At 47.5% G+C, this 24,409-nt stretch overlaps 3 protein-coding genes across 7 annotated transcripts in view; 1 reads left to right on the top strand and 2 right to left on the bottom strand.

Annotated features, from left to right (window-relative positions):
- Positions 1 to 1,521, bottom strand: part of LOC119859909 — a 40,951-nt gene extending 39,430 nt beyond the window's left edge. Inside the window, exon 1 of the mRNA XM_038412752.2 lies at positions 1,423 to 1,521. The gene's annotated coding sequence lies outside the window, so the exon portion shown is untranslated. The remainder of the gene's footprint in view (positions 1 to 1,422) is intronic.
- A 2,830-nt stretch (positions 1,522 to 4,351) lies between these two features.
- TMCO6 (transmembrane and coiled-coil domains 6) lies at positions 4,352 to 18,609 on the top strand. 5 transcript variants are annotated; one of them, XM_043520194.1, is made up of 12 exons: positions 4,352 to 4,739; positions 6,380 to 6,504; positions 6,824 to 6,933; positions 7,991 to 8,174; positions 10,133 to 10,237; positions 10,867 to 10,952; positions 11,851 to 11,967; positions 13,917 to 14,028; positions 14,149 to 14,329; positions 16,429 to 16,523; positions 17,802 to 17,969; positions 18,330 to 18,609. In XM_043520194.1, the coding sequence occupies exons 4-12, from the start codon at positions 8,004 to 8,006 to the stop codon at positions 18,498 to 18,500; spliced, it is 1,206 nt and encodes a 401-aa protein (XP_043376129.1). In that variant the 5' UTR covers positions 4,352 to 4,739; positions 6,380 to 6,504; positions 6,824 to 6,933; positions 7,991 to 8,003; the 3' UTR covers positions 18,501 to 18,609. The 5 variants fall into 5 exon arrangements, with proteins under 5 accessions (XP_043376129.1, XP_043376128.1, XP_038270784.1 ...); XM_038414856.2 differs by having other exon boundaries at positions 4,479 to 4,653; XM_043520193.1 differs by lacking the exon at positions 18,330 to 18,609 and having other exon boundaries at positions 4,476 to 4,653; positions 16,810 to 17,944.
- A 363-nt stretch (positions 18,610 to 18,972) lies between these two features.
- NDUFA2 (NADH:ubiquinone oxidoreductase subunit A2) lies at positions 18,973 to 24,383 on the bottom strand. The gene is made up of 3 exons (XM_038414860.2): positions 24,218 to 24,383; positions 21,605 to 21,711; positions 18,973 to 19,180 (listed from the first exon to the last, which is right to left on the bottom strand). Exons 1-3 carry the CDS (start codon positions 24,325 to 24,327, stop codon positions 19,089 to 19,091), a joined length of 309 nt encoding a protein of 102 aa, XP_038270788.1. The 5' UTR covers positions 24,328 to 24,383; the 3' UTR covers positions 18,973 to 19,088.
- Between the last annotated feature and the right edge of the window lie 26 nt (positions 24,384 to 24,409).

Here is a 24,409-nt window from a genome sequence, read left to right on the forward strand (position 1 = left end):
GAGTCCAGTACTGGGCACCAATAGAAGGGCATGTGAGCATTCCCCCTGCACAGCAACCTCTGGGGGAGAATGAGGGTGGAAGAGAGCTAGGTGAGAACAAATCCAGACTTTGGTGAGAGCTACCGCCTTGGACTCAGGGGTTGATCTGATGCTTGCTGGCACTGCTGGAAGCCTCAGTTCTGGGTAGGTTTTAGCCAGTTCCTCCTACCAGTAATGGAGTGCTTGTTCAGTGAGTGCTGTTAGCTCAGGCATGGTCTCCAAGGCACTGGGATGAAGGTGGGTGGCCTCTATTACTAGTCACACAACCCTTCAGTGATGTGACATGAGGTGAAACCTTGGTCCCATTCAAATCCAGGGCAAAACATCCACTGGCTACCATGGAACTTACAGCATCAGTCTCAGCTGGAAGCCAATGGAGCTAAACTGAGGATCTGGCCCCCAGAGCTTTAGGAGATGTTACAGCCAAGTCCAGAGATGGATCTGAGCCACAAAGTTCAGTCCTGGATCCAGCTTCAGATTTGCCCAAAGGCTGGAGGAGATACTCAGCTCCATGGTGTCTCTAGTTACATTGTCTCTTCATGAGGATTCTCACCTAGATCTGGTTTACGGGCCAGCAGTGATTCCTCGTGTCCCCCACCCCAGTGAACATGCAGCAGCCAGTGGAGGAGGGTCGGTATTTCACCCCAGACAAAGCCTGTTTCTCTTCACAGGCAGAGCTGTTCCTCACCCTGCCAGCAGCCCCATTTGGATGGGAATCTGCCCATTTCCCACCCCTCAACAAACCCCTCCAGCAAAGAGAGCTGCTTCATCCCACCCAGCCATGAAGGACTTCTCAATGCTTGCGTGCCAGTTTGAATCCTGTGCACCAGGGCGGGGGGGGGGGAGGGGAAGGCTGCCACATCCCAGGCTGGGGAATCTCTTCCTATTAAGTGCCCTGGCAAACCCAAGGGCACAGCAGGAGGAGATGCTAGAACTGGCAAATCACACAAGAGAAAGTATGGTCTAGTAGTCAGAGCATAGGACTGGGGGTCAGTGACTCCCTTCTTTTATTCAAAGCTCTGACCGTGGCTCACTGTGCACCCTTGGGAAGATTAATTCACCTCTCAATGCCTCAGTGTCCCTATCTCAAACTGGAGTTCTAACAACTACCAACCTCACAGGGAGTGGTGAGGGATCATTCAGTAATATACATACAACACTGAGAATGTGTAAACTGTGGGGTCTGGTTATTCAATATGATTGAGTGACCCTGATCAGGACTGATGATGGGTAGTCCGAAAAGTGCCAGCAGTTAAAGGGTTAAAAGCTGGTAAAGAATGCTTTGCTTGTTTGCAGAGGTGTATTTCTCAGGTGCCCCTGCATGACTAGGGGAGCGATCACATTTCATCAGCATTACAGAGGGGTTATTGTTAAAGGACTCACCTGCCAACTTGGAATTGCAATATTTTCCTGCCAAGGAAGCGGCTTGATTCCTTCAGCTTTTGGGGCTTCCTTGATTAAGATGTCAGTGGTTTTCTCTTGTGAGCTGCTTTACTCTCCTGCATGGGACCCTCCTTCACTCAAAACCCTTCACTCACCGCTACTCACTGTCAGAGTTTCCCAGTTGCTACTTCCTTTTGCAAAAATCTATTCTGTTTGTTTCTTGAAACAGAACTGCAGTTGGGAAATACTAATGGGTACAAGGCATTTCATAATCCTTCCCAAATCCTCCATGCCCAGAATACCGTCTGGGCCAGCATTGGGCCTGACCAAGACACAGAAAGGGGAAGAACTGCGTTTCCTGTGCTCCAGCTGCCCAGAAAGCAAAAGAGATCTTGCTTTGATTTCCTTATAGTATGCTTCTCCTCTGAAAAATACCTCTGTTCTAACTGCATTGCAGGGTTCCAGGTTTGTCTGACTTTGGGGAAGGTATGGAATGAGGGCAGGGCGAGGGCAGTGCAGGGGTAGGGGCCAGGTCTGGGCGGGGGGGTCGAGCACCCAGTGGGAAGAGTGGAAGTCGGCACCTATGCCCAAGAGCGCACTTGATTCTTGATTCTCAGGTCCCAGGTGGAGTTAGCAGAGTTTAAACTAGGGCTGTCAAACGATTAAAAAAATTAACTGTGATTAATCGCACGATTAAAAAAAATTATTGCCATTAAATTGCACTGTTAAACAATAATAGAATACCATTTATTTAAATATTTGTAGATATTTTCTGCATTTTCAAATATTGATTTCAATTACAACACAGAATACAAAGTGTACAGTGCTCACTTGATATTTATTTTTGATTACAAGTATTTGCACTGTAAAAAACCCCAAAGGAAATATTATTTTTCAATTCACCTGATACAAGTACTGTAATGCAATCTCTTCATCATGAAAGTTGAACTTACAAATGTAGAAGTATGTAAAAAAAACTTGCATTCAAAAATAAAATGATGTAAAATTTTAGAGCCTGCAAGTCCACTCAATCCTACTTCTTGTTCAGCCAATTGCTCAAACAAGTTTGTTTACATTTACAGGAGATAATGCTGCCCGCTTCTTGTTTACATTATCACCTGAAAACGAGAACAGGTGTTCTCATAGCACTGTTGTAGCCAGTGTTGCAAGATATTTATGTGCCAGATATGCTAAAGAGTCATATGTCCCTTCATGCTTCAACCACCATTCCAGAGGACATGCGTCCATGCTGATGACAGGTTCTGCTTGATAACAATCCAAACCGGTGTGGAACGATGCATTTTCATTTTCATTATCTGAGTCAGATGCCACCAGCAGAAGATTGATTTTCTTTCTTGGTGGTTCAGGTTCTGTAGTTTCCGCATCAGATTGTTGCTCTTTTAAGACTTCTGAAAGCATGCTCCACACCTCGTCCCTCTGAGATTTTGGAAGGCACTTCAGTTTCTTAAACCTTGGGTTGAATGCTGTCGCTATCTTTTGAAATCTCACATTGGTACCTTCTTTGTGTTTTGTCAAATCTGCAGTGAAAGTGTTCTTAAAATGAACAACATGTGCTGGGTCATCATCCGAGACTACTATAACATAAAATGTGTGGGCGAATTTACTTGAGAAAAGTGTTTCAAGGATCAGTCAAATCCCTCAGTAATAGAGTCCCGTAGTCACTATCTGGATTAGAAACTCTTGGGAGGAGTGGCACAAATAACACCCGGCTAACAGGCAGTACCACAGACTGAAAGTTCACAAAAGGAGCCAGGGAAGGCCGCAGAAAGTGGAATGCAGCACAATTCCCTAATGCGTTCTCTGGTGAAACCTCCTGATCTACATCCCCAGGGCTTCCCTGACCAAGACAGTCAGGGCCCACCATGTCCAGGGCGCCTGTCCCCTGGCAGCCCCTTCTGACTAGGGGAGACCACCTGTGTTTCAAGGGAAACAAGGACAATTATATGGGAAATACAGAACAAAGGGTAGTTTAAAGGGCCTCTCCTGCCCATCCAGGTAGTTTATCCAGAGTAAAAATCCTCCATCTATCTCACAGGTCAGATCTTCAGCATGATTATTGCTTGAGAGAATGTGCCTGACCAGTCGCTTCTTAGTGGCTCTTTACTGAACAGGAGACGTGGGGATGTTTGGCACCAGGTACAGGACGTCTCTTGAAATACCCTTGTTCCCAGTTGACACACCCCAGGACACACCCAAGGCCCCCAACCCCCCAGGAGCCCTCCTTGTCACACCCCGATGACTCCCTCTCTCAAGGGGTCTCCTGGGGAAGGCAGATCAGCATTGTATATTGCTAATGCTGTTGCAAGCATTGCAGAATATTTTGGGAAGGGTCAAAGGTGTAAGTGAGTGTGAAGTGGAAGCTTCTTTTGCAGGCTGTGAAAGGCCATAGGGAGAAGGAGAAAGAGAGCAGAGAACAGGTTAACTCAACACTGCAGTTAGCAAGCTCAATCTGACAATAAGAGCTGGCCCCAGTCCAAGGTCACATCCTCACTGTTACCCAACCCCCACACTAACACACCTGGGACCCCCAACTCCCTGGAGACTCCAGTCACTGACACCCAGGACCCCAAAACGTCCTGGGAACCCCCCTCACTGACATTTGGGGTCCCCCAATCTCTGGGGAGTACCCTCACTGACATCTAAGACCCCCAGGGAACCCCCCGCACTGAAACATGCAAGCCCCCCAGCCCTCTGGGATCCCCTCACAGCCCCCTTGGGGCCCCCTTCACTGACTCCCCAACGCTCCTGGGACCCTCCTCACTGACACCCCCGGGACCCCAGCCCCCTGGGAATCCTCCCAGTCCCCCGGGAACCCCGCAGATTGACACCCTCGGGAGCCCCCTCACTGACACGCCAGGAACCCCCGTTACTGACATCCCGGGACCCCCAGTTCCCCCCTCACTGACTCCTTCCCTCCCGCCGACTCTGGCCCCGCCAGCACCCGCGCCCCAATCTCCACAGAGCCCGGAATCCTAGGCCTGCTGCGGCCGCTCAGACCGGGGCCTCCCGTAGATGCAGCGCCGCCGCGGCTCGGGCCCGGCTCCCGGAAGCGCGCGGTCTCCGGCCGCCATCTTCGCCGCTGGAGCCGGCGGCGGCTTCCACCTGCCGCCTCGGCCGCGATCGGGATGTGGAGCCGGAGGAGCTCCCGGTACCGGCACGATGCCAGCGGCCTGGAGGAGCTGCGGGCCCGCCGGCGGGAGCAGGAGTCAGGTCCGGGCCCCACAGAGCCGCCGGGTCCAGGCCTGGGGACCGGGGCTGGGCCCTGCAGGAGCCAGTCTCGGGGGGCGGTTCTGGAGGTCCGGGCAGCTGGTTCGGTTGGGGGCAGTTGGCTCTGGATCCTTGTGGCTGGGGGTCTGGGCTGAGAGGAGTTGCTCCCGTCTTGGGAAGGGGGTTTGGACCCCTGGGGACTGGGCTTACTGCCAGGGACTGAGAAACAGACACTCTTTTCTATTTGAGCATAAGCTTCAGATGCATGCAGTGGAAAATACAATAGGAAGATATATATATATATATATATATATATATATCTTGCATCTGATGAAGTGGGCTTTAGCCCACAAAAGCTTATGCTCAAATAAATTTGTTAGTCTCTAAGGTGCCACAAGTTCTCCTTGTTCTTTTTGCTGATACAGACTAACATGGCTACCACTCTGAAACCAGAGACTCTCTGGGGTCTAGTGCTTTGATCTGCAAGCTTGGTTCTGGAACAAGAGTCTTGGTCCCTGCAAAGGGGCCAAATCTGGGTGTGATCTGAACCATGCTCCTAGGAAGTGGGGTTGGGCTGGGCCTTTGGAGAAGAGGTGTCCATGTAGGGTAAGATCTGGTCTATTTGTTTCAATAATTGGGCCTGGGGAGGGGTCTTGTCCTCTTATTCCTCTCCCTCACTCCCCCCCCCCACCTTAGGAATCACAGGTGGTTTGTTACTGGATTCTAGACCCTCTTGATATTGCAGCTGGTGGATTCGTAACACTGATTCTCGTTGACTTGTTCGGGGAATAGTGCAACCAAGCCTGCTTTCATGCTAGGTTTTCATTTGTCCATAGAATGGAAGCTGTCATGGCTCCACTACCCACATTATCACACTACTCCCTCTCTCCCTGTCTCTGGTGGGGGTAGTAGCTCCTTCTCTTCGCAGTCCCAAAAGATTCAGTTCTTGGCGCTCTCCTCCTTCCTTGTCTATCTTCTCTAGCTCAACTTTGACACTGATGATACTCAGCTATATTTCCTCATAGACTTTTATTGAGTTCTTTCATGTCTTGACCAGGTAAACTGGTGGGCTTCATCTCAGCAGCCTTCACCTGGATGTCTCAAAGTCAGAAAGTGCCTCTGCTGCATCTTCAAACACACCTCCAGCTCCTCTGTTTTCCTTTTTGGTTCAGATCTTCCCCAAATGTTTCTTTTTCCACCTGTGCCTAGTGGCCTTTTACTAGCCCCATAACACTCTTCATGTATTTCACTGCCTCAGCTCCACCTCTGCTTCAAGTCGTCATCCAGGCCAGCGTCACCTCTTGCTTTGACTTACAGCTCCCAATTTTATGGCCAACGTAAGACCTACCTCTCCAAACTCCATTGTGCGCAGATTATTTATTTATTTGTAATAAATCTGTTTAAAATCACCTATAATTTATGGTTTCAGAGTAGCAGCCGTGTTATTCTGTAGCCGCAAAAAGAAAAGGAGTACTTGCAGCACCTTAGAAACTAACAAATTTATTTGAGCATAAGCTTTCGTGAGCTACAGCTCACTTCATTGGATGCTAAATTGGATAATTTATGGAAAAAACATCTAGATACTGGTATAGGTGATTTTATAGTCGCAGAAAGAGACAAATAGCAGCTTCTCTTCAACCCAATAAAGAGCAGTGTTTTGTGTGGGATGAAAACTTGTCTTGAGCTGGAAAGCTTGTTGTTGTCAGTAGTCAAGTTGGTTTGTTTGCAGCTCTGAGGAAGGCCCGGAGGCAGCAGCAGTTGGTCAGTAAGAGACTTCTGCGAGAAGACAGCCTGGTGAATGGAGACGGGCAGCCTGGAGTGGAGATAGCAGCAGAACCTCTGTCTGAGCAGGAGGTGAAGGGTTTATACCATTTGTCCCTGGTTCTAGGTATTCACTGCAATGTCTTTCACTGGCCCTAGCCTCTGTTAATAATAATAATAATAATAATAATAATAAAGATATTAAGTTTATATAGCTGGTTGGATTCCATAGTGTTTTACAAACTGCTACGTAAGCTCTAATTGTAGCACCTAGGTGCCAGGGTTAGTATCAATACCCTTTGGAAGAGTGCCATGGCATCTTGAATGACCATAAGTGATCATGCCTTTAGGCATGTGGATTTTTACCCTGCAGCTGTGCTTGACATCCACTCAGCTGTTTGTTTTCCACCAGGTTTTGCAGCTGCTGAGGGATGTCCAGAGGGGAACAGAGGAGAGGAAGAAATTGTTGAGTCGCCTTCGACAGGGACTGCAGCACAAAGAGACGCAGCAGAAATTTGTCAGGTTAGCCAGTCTGTGCTTCCATGCTATGTCCAGTCCCAAGCACAGCTAGTCTGTGCTCCTAAAGGATCCAGCAAGCCGTGGGCCTCTCCGGTAGTGGCCATTGCAAGGACATGGCTCTGGATCCATTTACATGGGGATGGGCCCATGTATCCTCTGTAGCCGGGATCAGTGTAGCTATTTCTGTGATATGGGAAATTTTGCTGTGGTTGGGAGTGTGGCTCCCATATCTGCATTAGAAAATGTCTCCATCCCTTTCTTTTCTGTGACCACTTCCTTTTCCCACTGAGAGAAGAGCTTACGTTATGTGGGCCAGCGCCCTAGGTAGCCTGGCCTGAATGCCTTTGTGCTCTGTTGGGTTGCGGATGAGGCTGAGTGGGAGAGTCCCATTGGAACAGAGGAGGTTATGGGGGAAAGCTGGATGTAGCCACTCTAGACTGACAAAAGGAGGCTGAGAGCTTGCAGGACATGATTCTTGCTGATTTTGATCAGGGAAATACATTGCAAAGGATTCCTACAAGGCTCTTCAGTGTGCTCGAGAGAGCTGTGTGCTGTACTCTCTTGTCTGCATGGTTTGCTTGAGACTTCATTCTGCTCATGTTCTTATAGGGAGAGCTGTCCGGCATTGCAGTTCTCTTCTGGCTGGTCAGGGACAGCTTTCTTAGGCTCTCTGCCATGCCACATAGTGGTGGCAAAGTGACTTCAGAAGGCAGCAAATTTGGCTGCTCAAAGACAGGAAAGTGGGGGGGGGGAGAAGGAATAAGAGAAAATATTGTTAAAGAAGTGGGACAAAGTCAATATCCAAACATTGTGCCAAATCCAGCTCTGTGTAACTGCAGTGAAGTCAGAACTGTGAGAGCAGGAATTAACCTGGCCCTTTCAAGTCAAGTGGTCTGAGGAATGGCCAGGCCAGCCCATGAACTGGGCAGGTTTTTGGTGCCTGGTCCCTGAGAGACAACTTGCCCTCCTGACCCTGGGACATCAGGGTGGGAGGAGTGTGTGTGTGTTTTGGGAAAGGGCAGGCAGCAGAACGAAACAATGTCCTGTTTTGCTTTTGCAGGTTGGAGGGCAGCATGCGGGTCCTGATCGGGCTCTTCACCAGCAGCATGGCCAACATACAGATGGAGGCAGCTCGCTGTCTGCACGAACTTTCACACTCCAGTGACCCTACTGTGGCTGAGGCGTGTTTGCCAGCAACTTCCTATCTCCTGACCTACCTCTCAGGACACAGTGTAGAATTCACAGTAAGATGCGTGCCTGTATTTCTCCATTGTTCTTGCATCTGCTGGACTTTCATTAGTGGTTGGACTTCTGAGATTGAGTGGCCAAAATGTAGCCCATTGGCTAGATGCAGCCCACAAAGGTCTCCAATAGAGTCCTGCAGCTGCCCTCCTCTTCAGGACAGAGTTGCATCTTGTGGAGACTACAGGTGCCCCTGTGCAGTGCTCCATCAATGGCTTCCTGGCTGAAGGTAGAACAGTGGCTCTGTAGTCTCTGTGATGCATCTCTACAATGGATAAAAGACAACTGCTTGACACAATGTATTTAGACTTTCAAAAGGCTTTTGACAAAGCCCTACATAAGAGGCTACTAAAGAAGCTAAATAATCAGGGGTAAAAGGCAAAGTATTGTTGTGGATCAAAAATGGGCTAAAGACAGGAAATGAAGAGCAGGAATAAATGATTGGTTTTCATGATGGCAAAGGTTGACAGCCTCATGTGCCTCGTGGTTCCATGTTAGGTCTGATGTGGTTTAATATATTTATTAATGTACTGAAAAGGGGGGTGAACAGTGACGTTGCAAAATTTGCAGAGGACACAAAGCTATTGAGGTTAGTCAAGTCCCAATAAGACTGTGTGGGACTTAACCAAGCTAGGTGATTGGTAACACAAGACAGCTGAAGAGCAGTGCAGATAAAGGCAAAGTAATGCACGTTGGAAGGGAAAATGTATACTACTCACACATTTCACAGGAGTTTAAATTAACTATCAGCTCAGGAAAGGGACAGACAGTGCAATGAAGACAGCTAGTGAATGTGTAGCTGCAGTGCAAAAAGCAAGCAGGATGTTACAATGTAGAAGGAGTGAGAAAGAGAATAATCCAGAAAATAATCAAATGTCTTTATAGAAATGGATGGTACAGCCTTAGCTGGAGATTGTATGTAGAACTGGCCCCCCATTTCAAAAAGTGTGTTGCAGAATTAGGTGGGAACTCAGAGAAGGGCAATGAGAATGATTATGTGCTGGAAAAACTCTCTTGTAAAGAGAGATTGGAATAATTGGTATTGTTACTTTAGAGAGGAGACAAATAAGAGGGAACAAGATAAAAATCTATAAAAGGATGAATGGTCTAAAGAAGGGAGATCGGGGACTTCTGTTCTCCATGTCTCATAACTCAAGAACAAGGGGACACTTAATGAAACTGAATTAAAGGTGGCAAATTCCAAACTGAAAAAGGAAATACTTCTACACTCAGTATGTAATCAGACTGTGCAACTCACTGCCACAGGATGTCATTGTGGCCAATACAATTCAAAGAGGGTTTGGACAGTCATATGGCTAACAAGAATATCCAAAGTTAATGCAAACAAAGTATTGGAAGGGATAAAAAAACCCACTAACTCTTCACGGTTTAAGTCAGTCTCTAACTATTGTGGGTTGAAGTGAGACCTTCATAGGGGACAGATTATCCCACATCTTTCTCCCTATCTGCCCCTTCCTCTGAATCATCAAGTAGTCTGAAGCATCTGGCACTGGGTACTGTCTGTGATAGGAGGCTGGATTAAATGGACCTTGAGTCTGACCCATCTGGCAGTCCCTGTGTTCCTATATCGCAGAGGAGGTTAGCTACATCTTGCTCCAGCAAGTATGTCCTTTGGATTCTTGTTGTTGCTAGTATGACCCTCAGATGCACTAAATTTGTGTGCCTGTGTCTAGCTAGCCAGGAGTCTCCTGCACAAGCAGGGAAAGCTGTGCTAGGTAGAGTGACTCAGTTAGCAGTAGATTCTCTGGTTCTGCTGGTCTTGGAAACCACATCTCTCTTGCCATTAGTGCAGCATTCATGCATCTCAAGGTGCTGTTTGTTGCTTTCTAGTGGCAATATCTCCCTAATGCCAGTAGGGGGCAGTCTCCTCTGGTTGGATTGGCAGGGCACTTGTGGCACATAGGGAGCGTAACTGTGATCCCCCATGTCTGTGTTTTAGGAGCTGTGTTTGTACACGCTGGGAAACTTGGTAGTTGAGAGTGATGCAGTGAGGAAGCAACTTTTACCTCAAGGCATTATTCCAGCCCTGGCATCCTGTATCCAGGTGAGTGATCCAGCTAACCTATCTCTGGCTCTTCCTGTGAGCCTTGCGAAGCAGGAGGGGATATTTCCCTGCATTCTTGAACTAATGTCTTAGTGTAGTCACTAAGAGCTTGTATGAATGGGACAGCATCGCTTCCTGTCACGGGGCAGGCCGTGTGTAGAGGGTACTCTGCAGAGAGCTGAGCCCAGTTGCGGGTGCAGCTGGGCATACGCCACGTGCACTGCCATATACAATTTTTATTTCCTGGGGTAACATTTTGATGGTGGCTAACATGGTTTTTATGCTCTCCCTGGCTAGATCTCTCTGTCTCTTAATCACAAGTGATCACAGGCATGTCTGCCTTGTGAGCTTTCTGGGGGTCCTGGAGACGCAGAGGTATGGCTTGGCTATCACATGTACATATTTCAAACTAGCATGGAGCTGTGGTGAGACCAAGTTCAGCCTTTCTGCTTTACATTGAGTCATTTTGTAGGTACTGTCCTTCCTCCTTTCACTGCTGACTCCTGCTGGGTTTGTTCTAAAAAAACAATGAGGACTCCTCATTGTTTTTGTGGATACAGACTAACATGGCTACCCATCTGATAGTTGGGTTTGTTCTAGTGGCTCAGCCTCGTGCTCTTTGATTTCAGTCCCCTCATGTGGCAGTGCTGGAAGGCCTGGGCTACGTCCTGTCGCAGCTCCTGCAGGCCAGGGAAGCTCCCACCAAGATCATACCGTAAGCATCACTCCCTCCCCTTCCATCTGGACAGGGCACATGGCTGAGCATGGCATTTGCATGCTGGGGGCAGTTAGCATCCTCCTGGTACGTGTTATCTCTGTGATGTTAATATGCCGGAGCAGAACCCTGGCAAGGATACTGAGGTTTTGTACAGATCAGGACACTTTTCCCTGACCCCTCAGGTAATCAGCTTTCAGTAACCATAAGAGGCTACATGAAACTGAGGGGGCCAACAGAGAAATACTCTGGACACTTCTTCCTATTGATCTTAATGCTACTGAAAGGAGCTGGCTTGACAGCCCTGGAGACTGAGGCCATCTAGCCCCATGTATTCTAGCATGGGCAGCATCAGTGCAAGCCGCCCCCACAACAACCTATTGAGGTTCCTCTGCCTTGCCCAGGAAGGACTGTGACTAGGGATGAGGCGAGTTGAGGCTCCGAAGTCTCTCTGCAGAGCCTGCTAATGAGTGGGTTGATTAGTGCCAGCTGTGAAGTTGTCGATGCTAGATGCTTGACCCCCCACAGGAACTGGACTGACACCCCGGACTCCTTTCATGTTATTAGAGTTCTGGCCTCGTTGACAAACAGGAGCATCCACCTACATATTTACCAACAGATCTCGCATCTCGCCTTACCTGATGGAACCTGCCCAGTTCTCTGAGCATTGCCTTGGTGGGCATGTATTCGGGGCCTGTCCTCCCTTGGTGGAGTGTCTCCCATTCGGGGCTTTGGAAGCGCACTGAGGATGTTAAACCGAGCAGCTCTGGGGAGAGCGGTACAGTTACCCTCATCAGACAGCCCAGGCTTTTGCCCCGCGTGTGACAGTGTTGCTTGTACTCCTGCTTAATCCCTCTTTAAAATCCATGATTCTCTTAACTCTCCTTTCTGGCCCCAGCTTGGTTCTGGACTCGGTTCTCCCCCAGCACATGCTTCGATTGGTTAGCTCCAACCTGGAGCTGGGAATGGGAGTCGCCGTGGAGTTTTCTTGGTGTCTTCATTACATTGTGTGTAGGTAAATGCATTTAGTACTTACTGTATAGCTCCCTAAAGCTGCCTGGGGCTTTCCAGACCCATGGAAGAAGAGCCCGACCCCTGGTGTTTGGGAACAGAAAGAGCTGCTCCTTAGTTAGTCTCTGAGCTAAAACAACTATCTCACTCTGTGTAACCCTCTCTCAGTCCCTTGGGGAGACTTCAGAGGGAGTGTCATGAAGGGTTGTCCCTTGTGTGTGCATGGCTCTATCCACTGTAGCTGGGACCCATCAGTTCTCAAACCTGTTACTAGCCTAAATTTGCGGGATTGCTGAGGACAGGTTGGCAGTAATCCTGGGCTGGTTGTGTGTCACCTGCCAGCATTCTCTGGGTATATCTCACTTAATCATTTCCCTGCCATTGCCCTGGCGGCCTTGGGCACTGGTGCACTTTGGTCCTTCCTGTTCTCTGCCTGTGGTACGTAATAGTCGAGTCTTCTGGGGGCTAATTTCAGCTGCTGGGTTCAGTGTGCGGTTGCTGGGGGTGGCCTGTGGTATTCAGGGGTCAGACTAGATGGTCTGGTGGTCCCTGCTGGCCTTGTACTCTATGGCACACACAGTCTTGTGTTATTGACACTGAACTAGAGATTGTTCCTATCCCGGTGATTCTGCAGCTCTGTGACAGGTTTAGAGTAGCAGCTGTGTTAGTCTGTATCCGCAAAAAGAACAGGAGTACTTGCAGAGACTAACATATCTATTAGAGCATAAGCTTTTGTGGGCTACAGCTCACTTCATCAGATGCATAAAAATCATAGAAGCTCAGGGTTGGAAGGGACCTCAGGAGGTCATTTAGTCCAACCCCCTGCTCAAAGCAGGACCAATCCCCAATTTTTGCCCCAAGATTTCCTTAAATGGCCCCCTCGAGGTTTGAGCTCACAACCCTGGGAAATAGATTCAATATGTGTAATGACCCATCCACTCCCAATTTCTATTCAAACCCAAGTTAATGGTATCTAGTTGGCATATTAATTCAAGCTCAGCATTTTGTCATTGGAGTCTGATTTTGAAGCTTTTCTGTTGCAAAATTGCCACCCTTAAATCTTTTACTGAGTGGCCAGAGAGATTGAAGTGTTCTCTTACCGGTTTTTGAATGTTATGATTCCTGATGTCAGATTTGTGTCCATTTATTCTTTTGCGTAGAGACTGTCCAGTTAGGCCAATGTACATGGCAGAGGGGCATTGCAGGCAAATGATGGTATATATCACATTGGTAGATGTACAGGTAAACGAGCCCCTGTTGGCGTGGCTAATGTGATGAGGTCCTATGATGGTGTCACTTGAATAAATATGAAAACAAAGTTGGCATCGGGCCTTGTTGCAAGGATAGGTTCCTGGGTTAGTGTTTTTGTTGTGCGGTGTGTGGTTGCTCTATGAAGCTGTCCTCTCCTTTGAGCTTCCTGTCCTCCCCATGTCTGCCCTCATGGCCCAGGCCCACCAGGTGCATGTAATCTTGGAGCTGTTGCTTTTGTAATCTGTTGCCTGGGGTTGGTTTGAGATGAGGCTCTTGCCCTGTTCTCCTCCTGGTCTTCCTTGCTGCAATCGGTGATCTTGAGTTGCACTGTCACATGACAGCTTGCCACACTTGGAGAATTCCGTCTTGCAAAGGGAAGTGTGGTGTGAGGCGTGGATACCCCCAGACAGCTGTAACCCTCTGTTTCCACATGTTTTTCCCTTTCTGAAATGTTCCCTTTTAGGCTGAAATGTTCCAGAGTTAGCTGCTGCCTTCAGGGGGACCTGCTATATAGAATCAGAGCAAAACCCCTTCTGTCAATTTCAACTTGAGAGAGTGTGAAACAACGCTACCTCCAATCTTTTAGCTGAGGCTCCAGCCAAACCAGCTGGCGCATGGACATGAGCAGGTTGAGTGGTGCTGGCTGGTTTTGGGTTCGCTCCTTGAATTCACTATTCCTGTAATGTCCCTTTCCCTTCATAGCCATGTGAACAACATGCTGTTAATCTCCCAGGGGATAGTGTCAACCCTGGTGCTGCTGTTGCTGGAACTGGCTTCCATGATGTCAAAAGCAGCAACTGGGGGCCTGGAGTTGGTAAGTAGAGGCTGTAGAGGGTCTTAGCTGGTCAGCAGTGCCATGCGCCAGACCCCTGCTCTCTGAAGCATTACTGTGCATGGGGGGGAATGCCCCATGCTGCTGTTCTTACTGTTGCAGCTTATCTGTCCTGTGCTGCGGTGTCTCAGCAACCTGCTTGCAGAGGATGAGACAGAGGGCTGCAAAGTGCAGATCCAGGATGAGCGCCTCTTGGTGGCTTTGTTTCTCTTCATGCAGTACTTCCTCCAGCAGCACCCTTTCCTAGTGCAGGAGTGTCTCTGGCTTCTCAACAATCTCACAGGTGATTTTCCTATGTACCCTGGCTGGGCATAGCACCTAATGGGAATTCTCCTAGAATTTGCTACAGGAATAGAGTGACTAACATAGCTGATGGCTGGTGTTTCTGGGACTTGCCGCAAATCAAAGTCAGGGAGACTCACATATTTTGTGGATCACCTCTGAGAAGGGACAGAGCTCCAAAGAGACCTTGAAACAGAACCTATGGTGCTGCTACGGCGCATTGGGCTAGGACTAACTAGACTCATGCAGGAAGGGCACACCAGAGTCTTAATTTGGGAGACATAAGATAACACACCCATAGGCAGAACAGAAAACACAGGCGTTATTTTACTACTCACTTCATCATCCCAGTGTTCCCCAGTTCTCAAGTTCCTCTCCTTGGCCACTCACAAGTTCATCCATCTCTGACATGTTTTGGGTGGTGTGCTTGATGAGACGCAGCATGACGCTCTCTTCCAACCTAGAGTGGGGAATCCACTGCAGCTGCTAAAATTTCTTACTCTCTCTGATCTTCCATGCCCAGCTGTGCTGACACTGATACTTTAACAACATCCCCCATCCTAGTGAAATGAGCACACAGAGACATATCAGATACATAGATGAACATGATATAACATGGGTTTTGTAAAGGAAAATCATGCATCACCACTCTATTAGAATTCTTTGAGGAAGTCAACAAGCATGTGAACAAGGGTGATCCAGGTGATATAGTCTACTTGGACTTTCAGAACGCCTTTGACAAGGTCCCACACTATAGGCTCTTAGGCAAAGTTAGTAGTTATGGGATAAGAGGGAAGTCAGTAACTGGTTAAAAGATAGTAAACAAAGGGTAGGAATAAATGGTCAGTTTTCACAGTGGAGAGAGGTAAACTGCAGGCTCCACCAAGGATTTGTACTGGGACCAGTGCTGTTCAACATATTCATAAATGATCTAGAAATGCGGGTAAACACTGAGGTGGCAAAGTTTGAAAATATGCAAAATTACTCAAGATAGCTAAGTCCAAAGCTGCCTGCGAGGAGTTACAAAGGGATCTCACAAAATGAGGTGACTGGGGAAAAAAATGGCAGATGAAATTCAGTATTGATACATGCAAAGTAATGCACACTGGAAAAAATAATCCCAACTACACATACAAAATGAGGGGTCTAAATTAGCTGTTACCACTCAAGAAAGAGATCTTGGAGTCGTCATGGATAGTTCTCTGAAAACATCAGCTCAATGTACAACGGCAGTCAAAAATTCTATCAGGGAACTATTAGAAAAGGATAGATAATGAGACAGAAAATATCATGCCATTATATAAATCCATGGTATACACACCCCTTGAATATTGTGCTTAGTTCTGGTTGCCCCAGAATTGGAAACTATACAGAGAAGGGCAACAGAAATGATTAGGGGTATAGAACAGCTTCCACATGAGGAGCGACTGTTCAGTTTAGAAAAGAGATGAGTAAGGGGAGTACGATAGAAGTCTATAAAATCATGACTAGTGTGGAGAAAGTTAATAAGGCAATGTTATTTACGCCTTCATCACACTCAAAAATTGGAGATCACCCAATGAATTGAATAGGTAGCAGGTTTAAAACAAACATAAGGAAGCACTTCTTCACATAACACATAGTAAGTCTGTGAAACTCATTGCCAGGGAATGTTGTGAAGGCCAAAAGTATAATGGGGTTCAAAAAGAAATTAGATAGATTCATGAAGGACAGGTTCATCAACGGCTATTAGCCAGGATTATCAGGGATGCAACCCCATGTTCTGGGACCTCTGAGTGCCAGAAGCTGGGACCAGATGACGGGATGGATCACTCAATAAATGCCTGTTCTGTTCATTCGTTCTGGAACATCGGGCATTGGCCACTGTTGGAAGACAGGATACTGGGCTAGCTGGACCATTGGTCTGATGGCCATTCTTCTGTCGAGTCTCTCCCCTTATATAGCAGCAAATCCTCTGCTTCTCTACCTAAGTCTGTGCATGCTCCTGCGAGACTCGTCTGGAAGGCCCTTTCTCAGTAATCTGTTTGGGTTTCCTTAATACCTTTGCTAACACGGCTGCTACTCTGAAACCTTAATACCTTTGTCTCCTGATCTTCCCAGCTGATGAGCCCATCTTCTGCTCTGCCGTGCTCACGCTGGACCTGATCCCAGCCCTCCTGCAGCTCTTGCCCTGTTCCCGGATGGTGACCCTGCTGGTAGGGAATCTCTGACTACATGGGATATTGCGTTCTTTAGAGCAGTCAGTTTTCTGGGCCTCTGGTGACAGGTAGGAGCCACTGGAAGGGATTGTGCTCCTGCGGTTTGGCCCTGTACATAGGAGGTCCATGTGTATATCAGAGGTTTTATCAGCCCACAATGAAGGTGAGATAAGTACCCAATGCTTCACCTGGTTAATTTACCTCTGTCCTATTTGGTTCTTTTTAAAGACAGTCCCCCTCCTGCATTCCTTATTAGACTCTGTATTCATGCCTGCTTATGGAGGCTCTGACTGCATCCTGCCCTGGGAGGGTTTGGAACCCATTGAAATGCTCTTCCCCATCCCAACTTGTGTGTCATCCTGGGAGGAGTTGGCAGAATATGAGGGGAGCTGCCTGCCCAGGTTCTAGTCTCCTAATATGCCAGTGGACGATAAGCCATAGACCAACTGAAAGATGCTTCAAAATTCAATCAGTGAAAGAGGAACACACCCTAATGCAGTGCAGATAAAAGGAGTAGCTGGGATCTAGCGCTGCTAGCGCTTGGGCTTGGAGGCAGCCCGTTCAAGAGAAGTACACGTGAAGGGATTTTTAAAGAAAGCATTTTCAAAGCTTCTTGAATGCCAACAGGAGCTACTGCATACTCTACCTTTCCAGCAGGCTCAGTGAGGGAAAGGCCTGGACCACCTTGTGCTTAAACAGAGAAAACCTGAACTAATAGCTAGCTATTGCCCCGCTCTAACGTGTTCTGCAGGCTGAACGCTACTTGAGCCATGGCTCTCCACCAAGTCTGCAGGGAGCTATCCTCGGGCCTTTATGCAGCCGAGCCTGGCAGGCAGCTCCAGCGCGGAGTGACTCTGGGCACATGGATGCCTGCCAGCGTACCAAGCCCCATGCTAAGCACAAGTAGCAGACTCTGCATGGCCTCAGCAAGGTTGTCACCTGTTCCAGAAAGCTCATCTCACCCTGCCCTGGGGCCATGCAGAGAACAGCAGGTGAGTGGGGCTCTAGCATGCCAATCTCTGCCTTCGAAGGTTTGCTGTACTGCAGGACTGTCTCCTTTGAGGGGTGACAGCATTTCCTGCTTCTCCTCATGTCCTCCCAGGAGGTGGAGTTACCCAGACTGCACCATCTTGTGGCAGGGAGACATACAGGACTGTGATAGATGGTTGGTTCTAGTCAATATAAAACTTGTGACCAACTTCAGTAATGTCAGTTCCCCGGGTGTCAGCTACTGAGCCATGCAACTTGGGATACTCATGCCAGCTCCCTCTCTAGGCTCTGACTGTGCTGTGTAACATCGCTGAGAAGGGCCCTGCCTACTGCCACCAGCTGCACCAGAAGGCTCTGCTGCCCTCGCTGCTCAGCACTCTTGCTCTTTCTGATGGCCAGGTGGTGGGCCAGAGTCTGGAGCTGCTACATCTCCTTTTCCTGCACCTGCCAGAGGTAGGGCTCAGCTCAGGCCTCCAGTTTCTCTGGAGTTTACCACGGTGGTAAACTAACAGCTACCATTTAACCTGAGTGGGGGAATTAAGAGGCTATGCTGTGGAAAGGTGCCAGGGGGAACCCTGCTCCCTCAAGGCCTCTCTGTATCCAAAGAGCAGGGAGAGCACAGTCCATGGGAACCTAGTTCCTGGGGTGGGAGGTGCATTAGAAATTAATCCTTCAGCCCCTTTCCCAAGAATCAGGCATGATGGGTTCTATGATAGAGACCATGGAAAACTAGATCCACTCAGACCCCGTGGGCTGTTCAGCTGCCTCCATTAGGCTGGGCCTAGCTCTAATCTGTTGTCTGTCCTGGAACAGGCTGCTGATGACTTTCTCAGCCAAGCAGGACTGCAGGTCCTAGAAAAGCACCAGGACAACCCCCAACTCCAGGAGCGAGTGAGGGCACTCAGGGAGACATACCTCCAGCCAGCTGCAGTCTCTCCGATCTCCCGTGACAGTGCCTCAGCTGCTGTACTGCCCTCCTCCTAGACCACGCTGCATCCACTCCTGCTTCCCTTCCCATTTGCACTAATTCTATCCCATGGACTTTGTACATTGAGAAGTTATTTTGGAATTTAATAAACTATTTTACACTGTGCCCTCTGCTGTCACAGCATGAAGCCAAGCCCTAATAGGGCAGTGCCAGCTGTCTGGAAAGTCTATGGGGTGGTTCCCTAGAGAATGGCAGCCACAACTCAAGCCCACGGACTGCAAGAAGTTAGCTCACCCTTCTCCGTAAAGATACCTTCCCTCCAGCACAGCAAGCTGCTCACATGACTGCTCCAAGCTGCTCACATGACTGCTCAGGTAGACTGAGTAGAAGGGAAGTGGCTATGTCCTGGACAAGAGGTGGGTGTACCTCAGTGGATTTGCTCCCTCTTCAGTGCCCCCCACCCTGAGTGGGAGGATAAGGAGTTACCTCCCAGCTTAACATCTCTTTCAGAACAGACTCTCAGAGCGCTTTGTCAGACATGCTTTTATATGTGATTAATAAGTTACAATTACAGATATACAGCTTCTCCATTAAACCCATTCAGGCAAGGGCTCCAGCACATGCAGGTTCAGTTCTCTATGTCTTCATGTTTTGCTGTGAACAACGTTCTCCAGAGCCTTGGCCACTTGATCCACATTGAGATTATTCAGTGGCACGCAACTCTCTCTGCCAAACTCTAGGTGGAGAGAGAGAGAGAGAATTAGATGAAGAGGCACCTTGTCCCCTTCCCCCAGGAGAGGCAGTGCTGGATTTATTCCCTAGTGCCTTGGCCAGTCTCCTAAGTGTAGGTTTTGACAAGATGGTCAATTGACTCCCCTAATATTTGACCAAGGTCAAATATTTCAACAGGAATACCTGATGTAGGTGACGGCTGACTTTTGTGACTGCATGATGGAGCCATTTCTTCATTTTTTAAACTTCATTTCATTGTGTTTTGCATTTATCCGAGTTATAACTCAGTTAAGTACATTGGTTTTTGTAGTAAGGCGTAAGTGGCTAAGGCAAAGCCTATTGCAGACCATAGTCTTACTCTTTTGTTACTGTTCTAAGAAATTAGTGCTCTAAAATGACCAGTAATTTTTAGATCGGTCAGATACCCAACCCAAGTGTTCTATACCACGGGCTTTTCACCTATCCCATAACCTCTGTGTAAAGAGCCTTTCCGGGACTCAGCTTAAGTGTTCCGCTTTCTGTTTCTTAATTATAACCCTCCTCTTCCTGTGTGGTGTTCACATTCTTCAAAACATTTGCAGTTTTTTCCCCTCCCTTCTAGTTTTTGCTCATCTGAATTTTGCATGTTTAGCCCACTTTCCTTGTAAGTCAGCTCCACCCCCATGAATGGCTATGCAGACAGACTGTTTCACTGGTTAGCCCCCGGCAGGAGCAAGGAAGAGACAGCCTACTACCCCAAGCTGTGAGGGACACTTGTATTGAAGGCAGAGCAGACTTGTGTTTTCATTTTTAGCTGCAGCCTGTTCATCTCAGAGTCCTGACTAAGGCTTGGGGAAAAGCTGTTTGAAAAGATTGGTTACTGCACTGACTGCCACTTGGCACTACAGCTCTCCTTCTCGGTTCTCATGGAACTTCCATCATAACAGAGTTCTGCATGCTAACTAAATATCGCGAATCAGAAAAGCAGCATTTCCTGTGGTAGTCTTCAGAATCCTCCATTCTCACGGTTTAGTAAGAGATTAAGTCTGTGTAATTAACTGGCCTTCTTTATGCTTCTGATTCTACCACAAATTTCTTTTTTAAAACTCCAACCAGAGTTCATGGCTAATCCTCAATGGGTCAGTTTAAGCTTGAAAGTGCTATAGATGGTTTGCACCATATGAGATTTCCAGTTTGGTTCAAGAGCTGTAGTTGTGAGCCTCACTAGCTTTTTGCAACTATAGTGAAGCTACAAAGGGGACAAAGCCCAAAATCCTGTGACAGCTAGCTCAAAGCCTAGCTCATCTGATTCAAGTTTGCACCACAGGACTAAAAATAGCAGCGAGGAAGGTCTCACTCAGGCTGGAGACTGGGCTTGGAGACTCTTCCCCCCTTCGCTGGGTTTCAGAGTTCAGGTTTCTGCCTATAGCGTGAGCCCACGGCAAGAATTTTCTGTTGCAAGCATTCAGCCTGCAGTCAAGCACGTGTGTGTCTGCGTAACAACTCTGTACATTTAAAGCAACAGACCACTCTTCCAGTTTAGCTACATGGGGAGAAGTCTGTTTATTGTGAGTGTGCAGCACATTTTACTCATTTAAACACTTTTTTTAAAAAGGAAAAATCTGTTCACTTCAAAGGCTACCATTACATTGAAAGCTTCAAGGAGACACTTCTGCATGAGACAGGGCATTCTAGTGTTAACAGGGTCACCCAATTTTATTTTTTATTTAAAAAAAATTAGTATACTTACTTTCTGATAGAGCCCTGTTCAGACAGCATGTCCTGAATGCTTTTTAAAACATTCCTTTAAGAAGTGGAAAGTTTTTCCTGTTTGCTCGGTGTTTATAAGGGTCTGTCTAGTTAGGGATAATTACTATAGACTAGGGAAACAATGAAAGCGATTACACAAAACACAAGTAAAACTGGAAAAAAAAAAATAGAAACCTAGCAAAAAATATCCAGCTTCGTTACAGGAATTTTAGATGGGGTAACAACAGTAGGTACAAAGTTTTTAGGTGGACTTGTAATTTTCAAATTGACTATCCCTTTAAAGATTCACACCACAAAGTTCACTTAGCCCCACTGTGCATATGCATAGACACATACACACACCATTCAGAATCACTGTTTAAGCAGTTGAACTGAAAGGGCAGGGCACCGCTGCAAGTACCCCGATTTCTGAACTTCCTAACGAGTTAATGCATCAAACTTCCATTAGGCAGATTTTTCTTTATTTTGTACAGTGCCTTTTTGCTTTCCTCTTTTCCAAACCAAGCAGGTCCTAATCTCATCTCTCCACATATGGAAACTCCTCCTTGATGTGTAATTTGCATTGCTCTTTTCTGGATTGCAAGCAGTTTATTGATGAATTTCTATTTTGATACAGACCCCAGTGTTTTTGTCAAATTTGGAGCTAAATGACATTGACTAGGGCTCCTTCCCAACTCACCATATCGAGCCCAGAGCTTTGGCTGCACATCAGAGCACTCCCGGATCAGGATGGGGAAGTCCGGGTTTGCCTTCTTCAGAATCACGTAGTGCTGTTCAATGAAGTCTCTGTCAAAAACAGAGCTAATTAAAGCTCTGTGGCACTTCCAAGTACAATTATGTCAAACTAAAGAGAATAAGTAGTTTTATCTACTGGGGTCTCAGAAGTGTTTTATACACCTGGCCCTTCCAAAGCATCCATAGCCTCTGGAAGCAGGTAGTAGAGAGGACCACACTCTATGGAAGGGTACAATAACGAACATCTTGTCTGTACACCAATTTCGGGAAGGGGGAAGCCCTCAGGATAGCCACATGCAGTGTCCCATTTTCCCTTTGGGAAATATAGTCACCCTAGGCAGAACCCAATTGCTGCTAAGCAGGGATGATAAGGACCCACCCCCCAGTCCTGGTTTGCAGGGTGGCTCCAGACATCTCACCGGACGTGTAGTTGCCCCTTGTCTCCCTGCTGCCATGTGCTCCCCCGTCTGTCTGGATCTGCCCGGTGTCTCTTGGTTTATGACTGTAAGATCCGTGGGGCAGGGACCATCTCTTTGAGGGAGCCGTGCAGCACTGGACACCCTGGGGTCCTGCTCCCTGCCAGTGTAATGTGAAAAACTGCAATCTGTCTTAATTTGCCTCCAGTAGCAGTTACTGATACTAAACTGCTCTCTGACAATCAGCTACTGAAACAGGGATAGCAAATTCTAGCCAGTAGCAGTTACTGATAAGTAAGGTTGTTCTTACTTGCTGACTTGTCCTAATTTGCTAAAACTTGACAATAGTGTGGGATGGAAGCATAAAGCCTTTAGCTTCCAAAAGACCCTGCCTGGTGTACATATGTATTAATTACATCTTAATTGAGTGAGGTCATTTAAACATCATTTATTTTGCAGCTTCATTTACTGTGCTAGCAAAACATAGCAAGTGCAATACTAGAAACATGGGTTTCAGAGTGGTAGCTGTGTTAATCTGTATCAGCAAAAATAATGAGGAGTCCTTGTGGTACCTTAGAGACTAACAAATTTATTTGGGCATAAACTTTTGTAGGCTAAAACCCACTTCATCAGATGCATGGAGTGAAAAATACATTATAAATATATGTTATAAATATACAGCACATGAAAAGATAGGAGTTGCTTTACCAAGTCGGGGGGGTCACGAGGAGTGCTAACAAGGCCAGATGTTCTTGCTGGAAATGGCCCATCTTGATTATCACCACAAAAGGTTTTCTTCCTTCCCCCACCCCCTTCCTGCTGGTTATAGCTCATCTTAAGTGATCACTCTCCTTACAGTGTGTATGATAAAACCCATTGTTTCATGTTCTCTGTGTGTGTGTGTGTATATAAATCTCCCCTCTGTATTTTCCACCGAATGCATCCGATGAAGTGAGCTGTAGCTCACGAAAGCTTATGCTCAAATAAATTGGTTAGTCTCTAAGGTGCCACAAGTACTCCTTTTCTTTTTGCGAATACAGACTAACACGGCTGCTACTCTGAAAAGAGGAAAAATTACTTTTTGTAATGACCCAGCCACTCCCAGTCTTTATTCAGGCCTGATTTGATGGTATCCAGTTTGTAAATTAATCCCAGCGCTGCAGTTTCTCATTGAAATCTGTTTTTGAAGTTTTTTGTTGAAGAATGGCCACTTTTAAGTCTGTTATTGAGCATCCAGGAAGATTGAAACACAGATGTCATTGCTAAAACTACTAGCAAGTACTTACTAGACATATTTTCAATGAGTATTATTAAAATATAAATTAAATAGCACAATGATCTGCATCTGCAAAATAACAAAGGTAAATGATGAAGTGCTAAGAGTAATTCAGGGAATCCCAGCAGCAGATAAGACAAATTTGTGAACTGCTATGAGACTTTATGCAGTCAGATAGACTGATAAAGGATTCTTGTTTCTGAGGCTGTATATGTAAAATATTTCACTGAATCAAGTCTCCTGCAGCGCCTCAATAGATTACATCAGATAGGAGCTGCGGAGACTAAGCATTGGGATGCCTATGTCTTTAAGAACTCAGCACTGGGAAGCGCCATACTGAGATGTACTGTCCTGTGGGAGGGGAAATGAAAAAATCCCTCTGCCCCCGTCCCCTATTTTTGGAAACACTGGTTGTCTCAGTCCAGTAACTGTTACCCCCTCTGCCCCTGCCAGGGTTTTGCCCTCTGGCAGCACCTCATCCTTGGGCTTAACCCTGGCACCTCCCCCATTTTACACTTCAGCCCCTATCCTAACCCTGCCTCCAACTGCTTGAACCCCCCGACCAGTCGATTTCCACCCCCAGCTCAACCCCTGGCAACTCCCCTCTTCCGATTTGCCCCCTTTGGTCCTGTGAAAAGCACACTGGAAAAATCTGACGCCAAGCAAGGGCAGGATGTAGGGCAATGGCTTCAGCAGATGTTACTAAGCATGCTCAGTACGCTCTAAGGAGCAGATTAAGACCGGGAGCCATTTTTCACGCTATACCGGCGCGAGAACGATGGTGACGGTAACTAGCAGATCCCAATAGGGCCCCATCGGGAGGCAGGGGCTGCTGCCCGCCCAGCCCCCCCGAGGTGCCCCGCACCTGGTACCCTGGCTGCCTGGCGAGCGCTGACACAGGTGGATCCGAAGCTCCTTGAGTCTCCGGCCCAGGCCGCTCCCGATGCTCCGCACAGCCGCGGCCGCCGCCGCCATCTTCCCAGTGTACCCTGCCCCCCTTCCCAGCCAATCCTATAGCCGACAGGAAGGGGAGGCCCGAAGCATGATACGGGACTCA

This window comes from Dermochelys coriacea, chromosome 8 (genome assembly GCF_009764565.3).
Source record: "Dermochelys coriacea isolate rDerCor1 chromosome 8, rDerCor1.pri.v4, whole genome shotgun sequence".
Taxonomy (NCBI): Eukaryota; Metazoa; Chordata; order Testudines; family Dermochelyidae; genus Dermochelys; species Dermochelys coriacea.

Coding starts and splice junctions, on each gene's coding strand:
- TMCO6 (XM_038414856.2), top strand. CDS start 4,569: ATGTGGAGCCGGAGGAGCTCCCGGTACCGGCACGATGCCAGCGGCCTG. Junction 4,654..6,379: donor CCGGCGGGAGCAGGAGTCAG/GTCCGGGCCCCA, acceptor GTTTGTTTGCAG/CTCTGAGGAAGGCCCGGAGG. Junction 14,029..14,148: donor CAACTGGGGGCCTGGAGTTG/GTAAGTAGAGGC, acceptor TTACTGTTGCAG/CTTATCTGTCCTGTGCTGCG.
- NDUFA2 (XM_038414860.2), bottom strand. CDS start 24,327: ATGGCGGCGGCGGCCGCGGCTGTGCGGAGCATCGGGAGCGGCCTGGGC. Junction 21,712..24,217: donor CCAGGCAGCCAGGGTACCAG/GTGCGGGGCACC, acceptor TGTTTTTGACAG/AGACTTCATTGAACAGCACT. Junction 19,181..21,604: donor AAAGCTCTGGGCTCGATATG/GTGAGTTGGGAA, acceptor CTCTCCACCTAG/AGTTTGGCAGAGAGAGTTGC.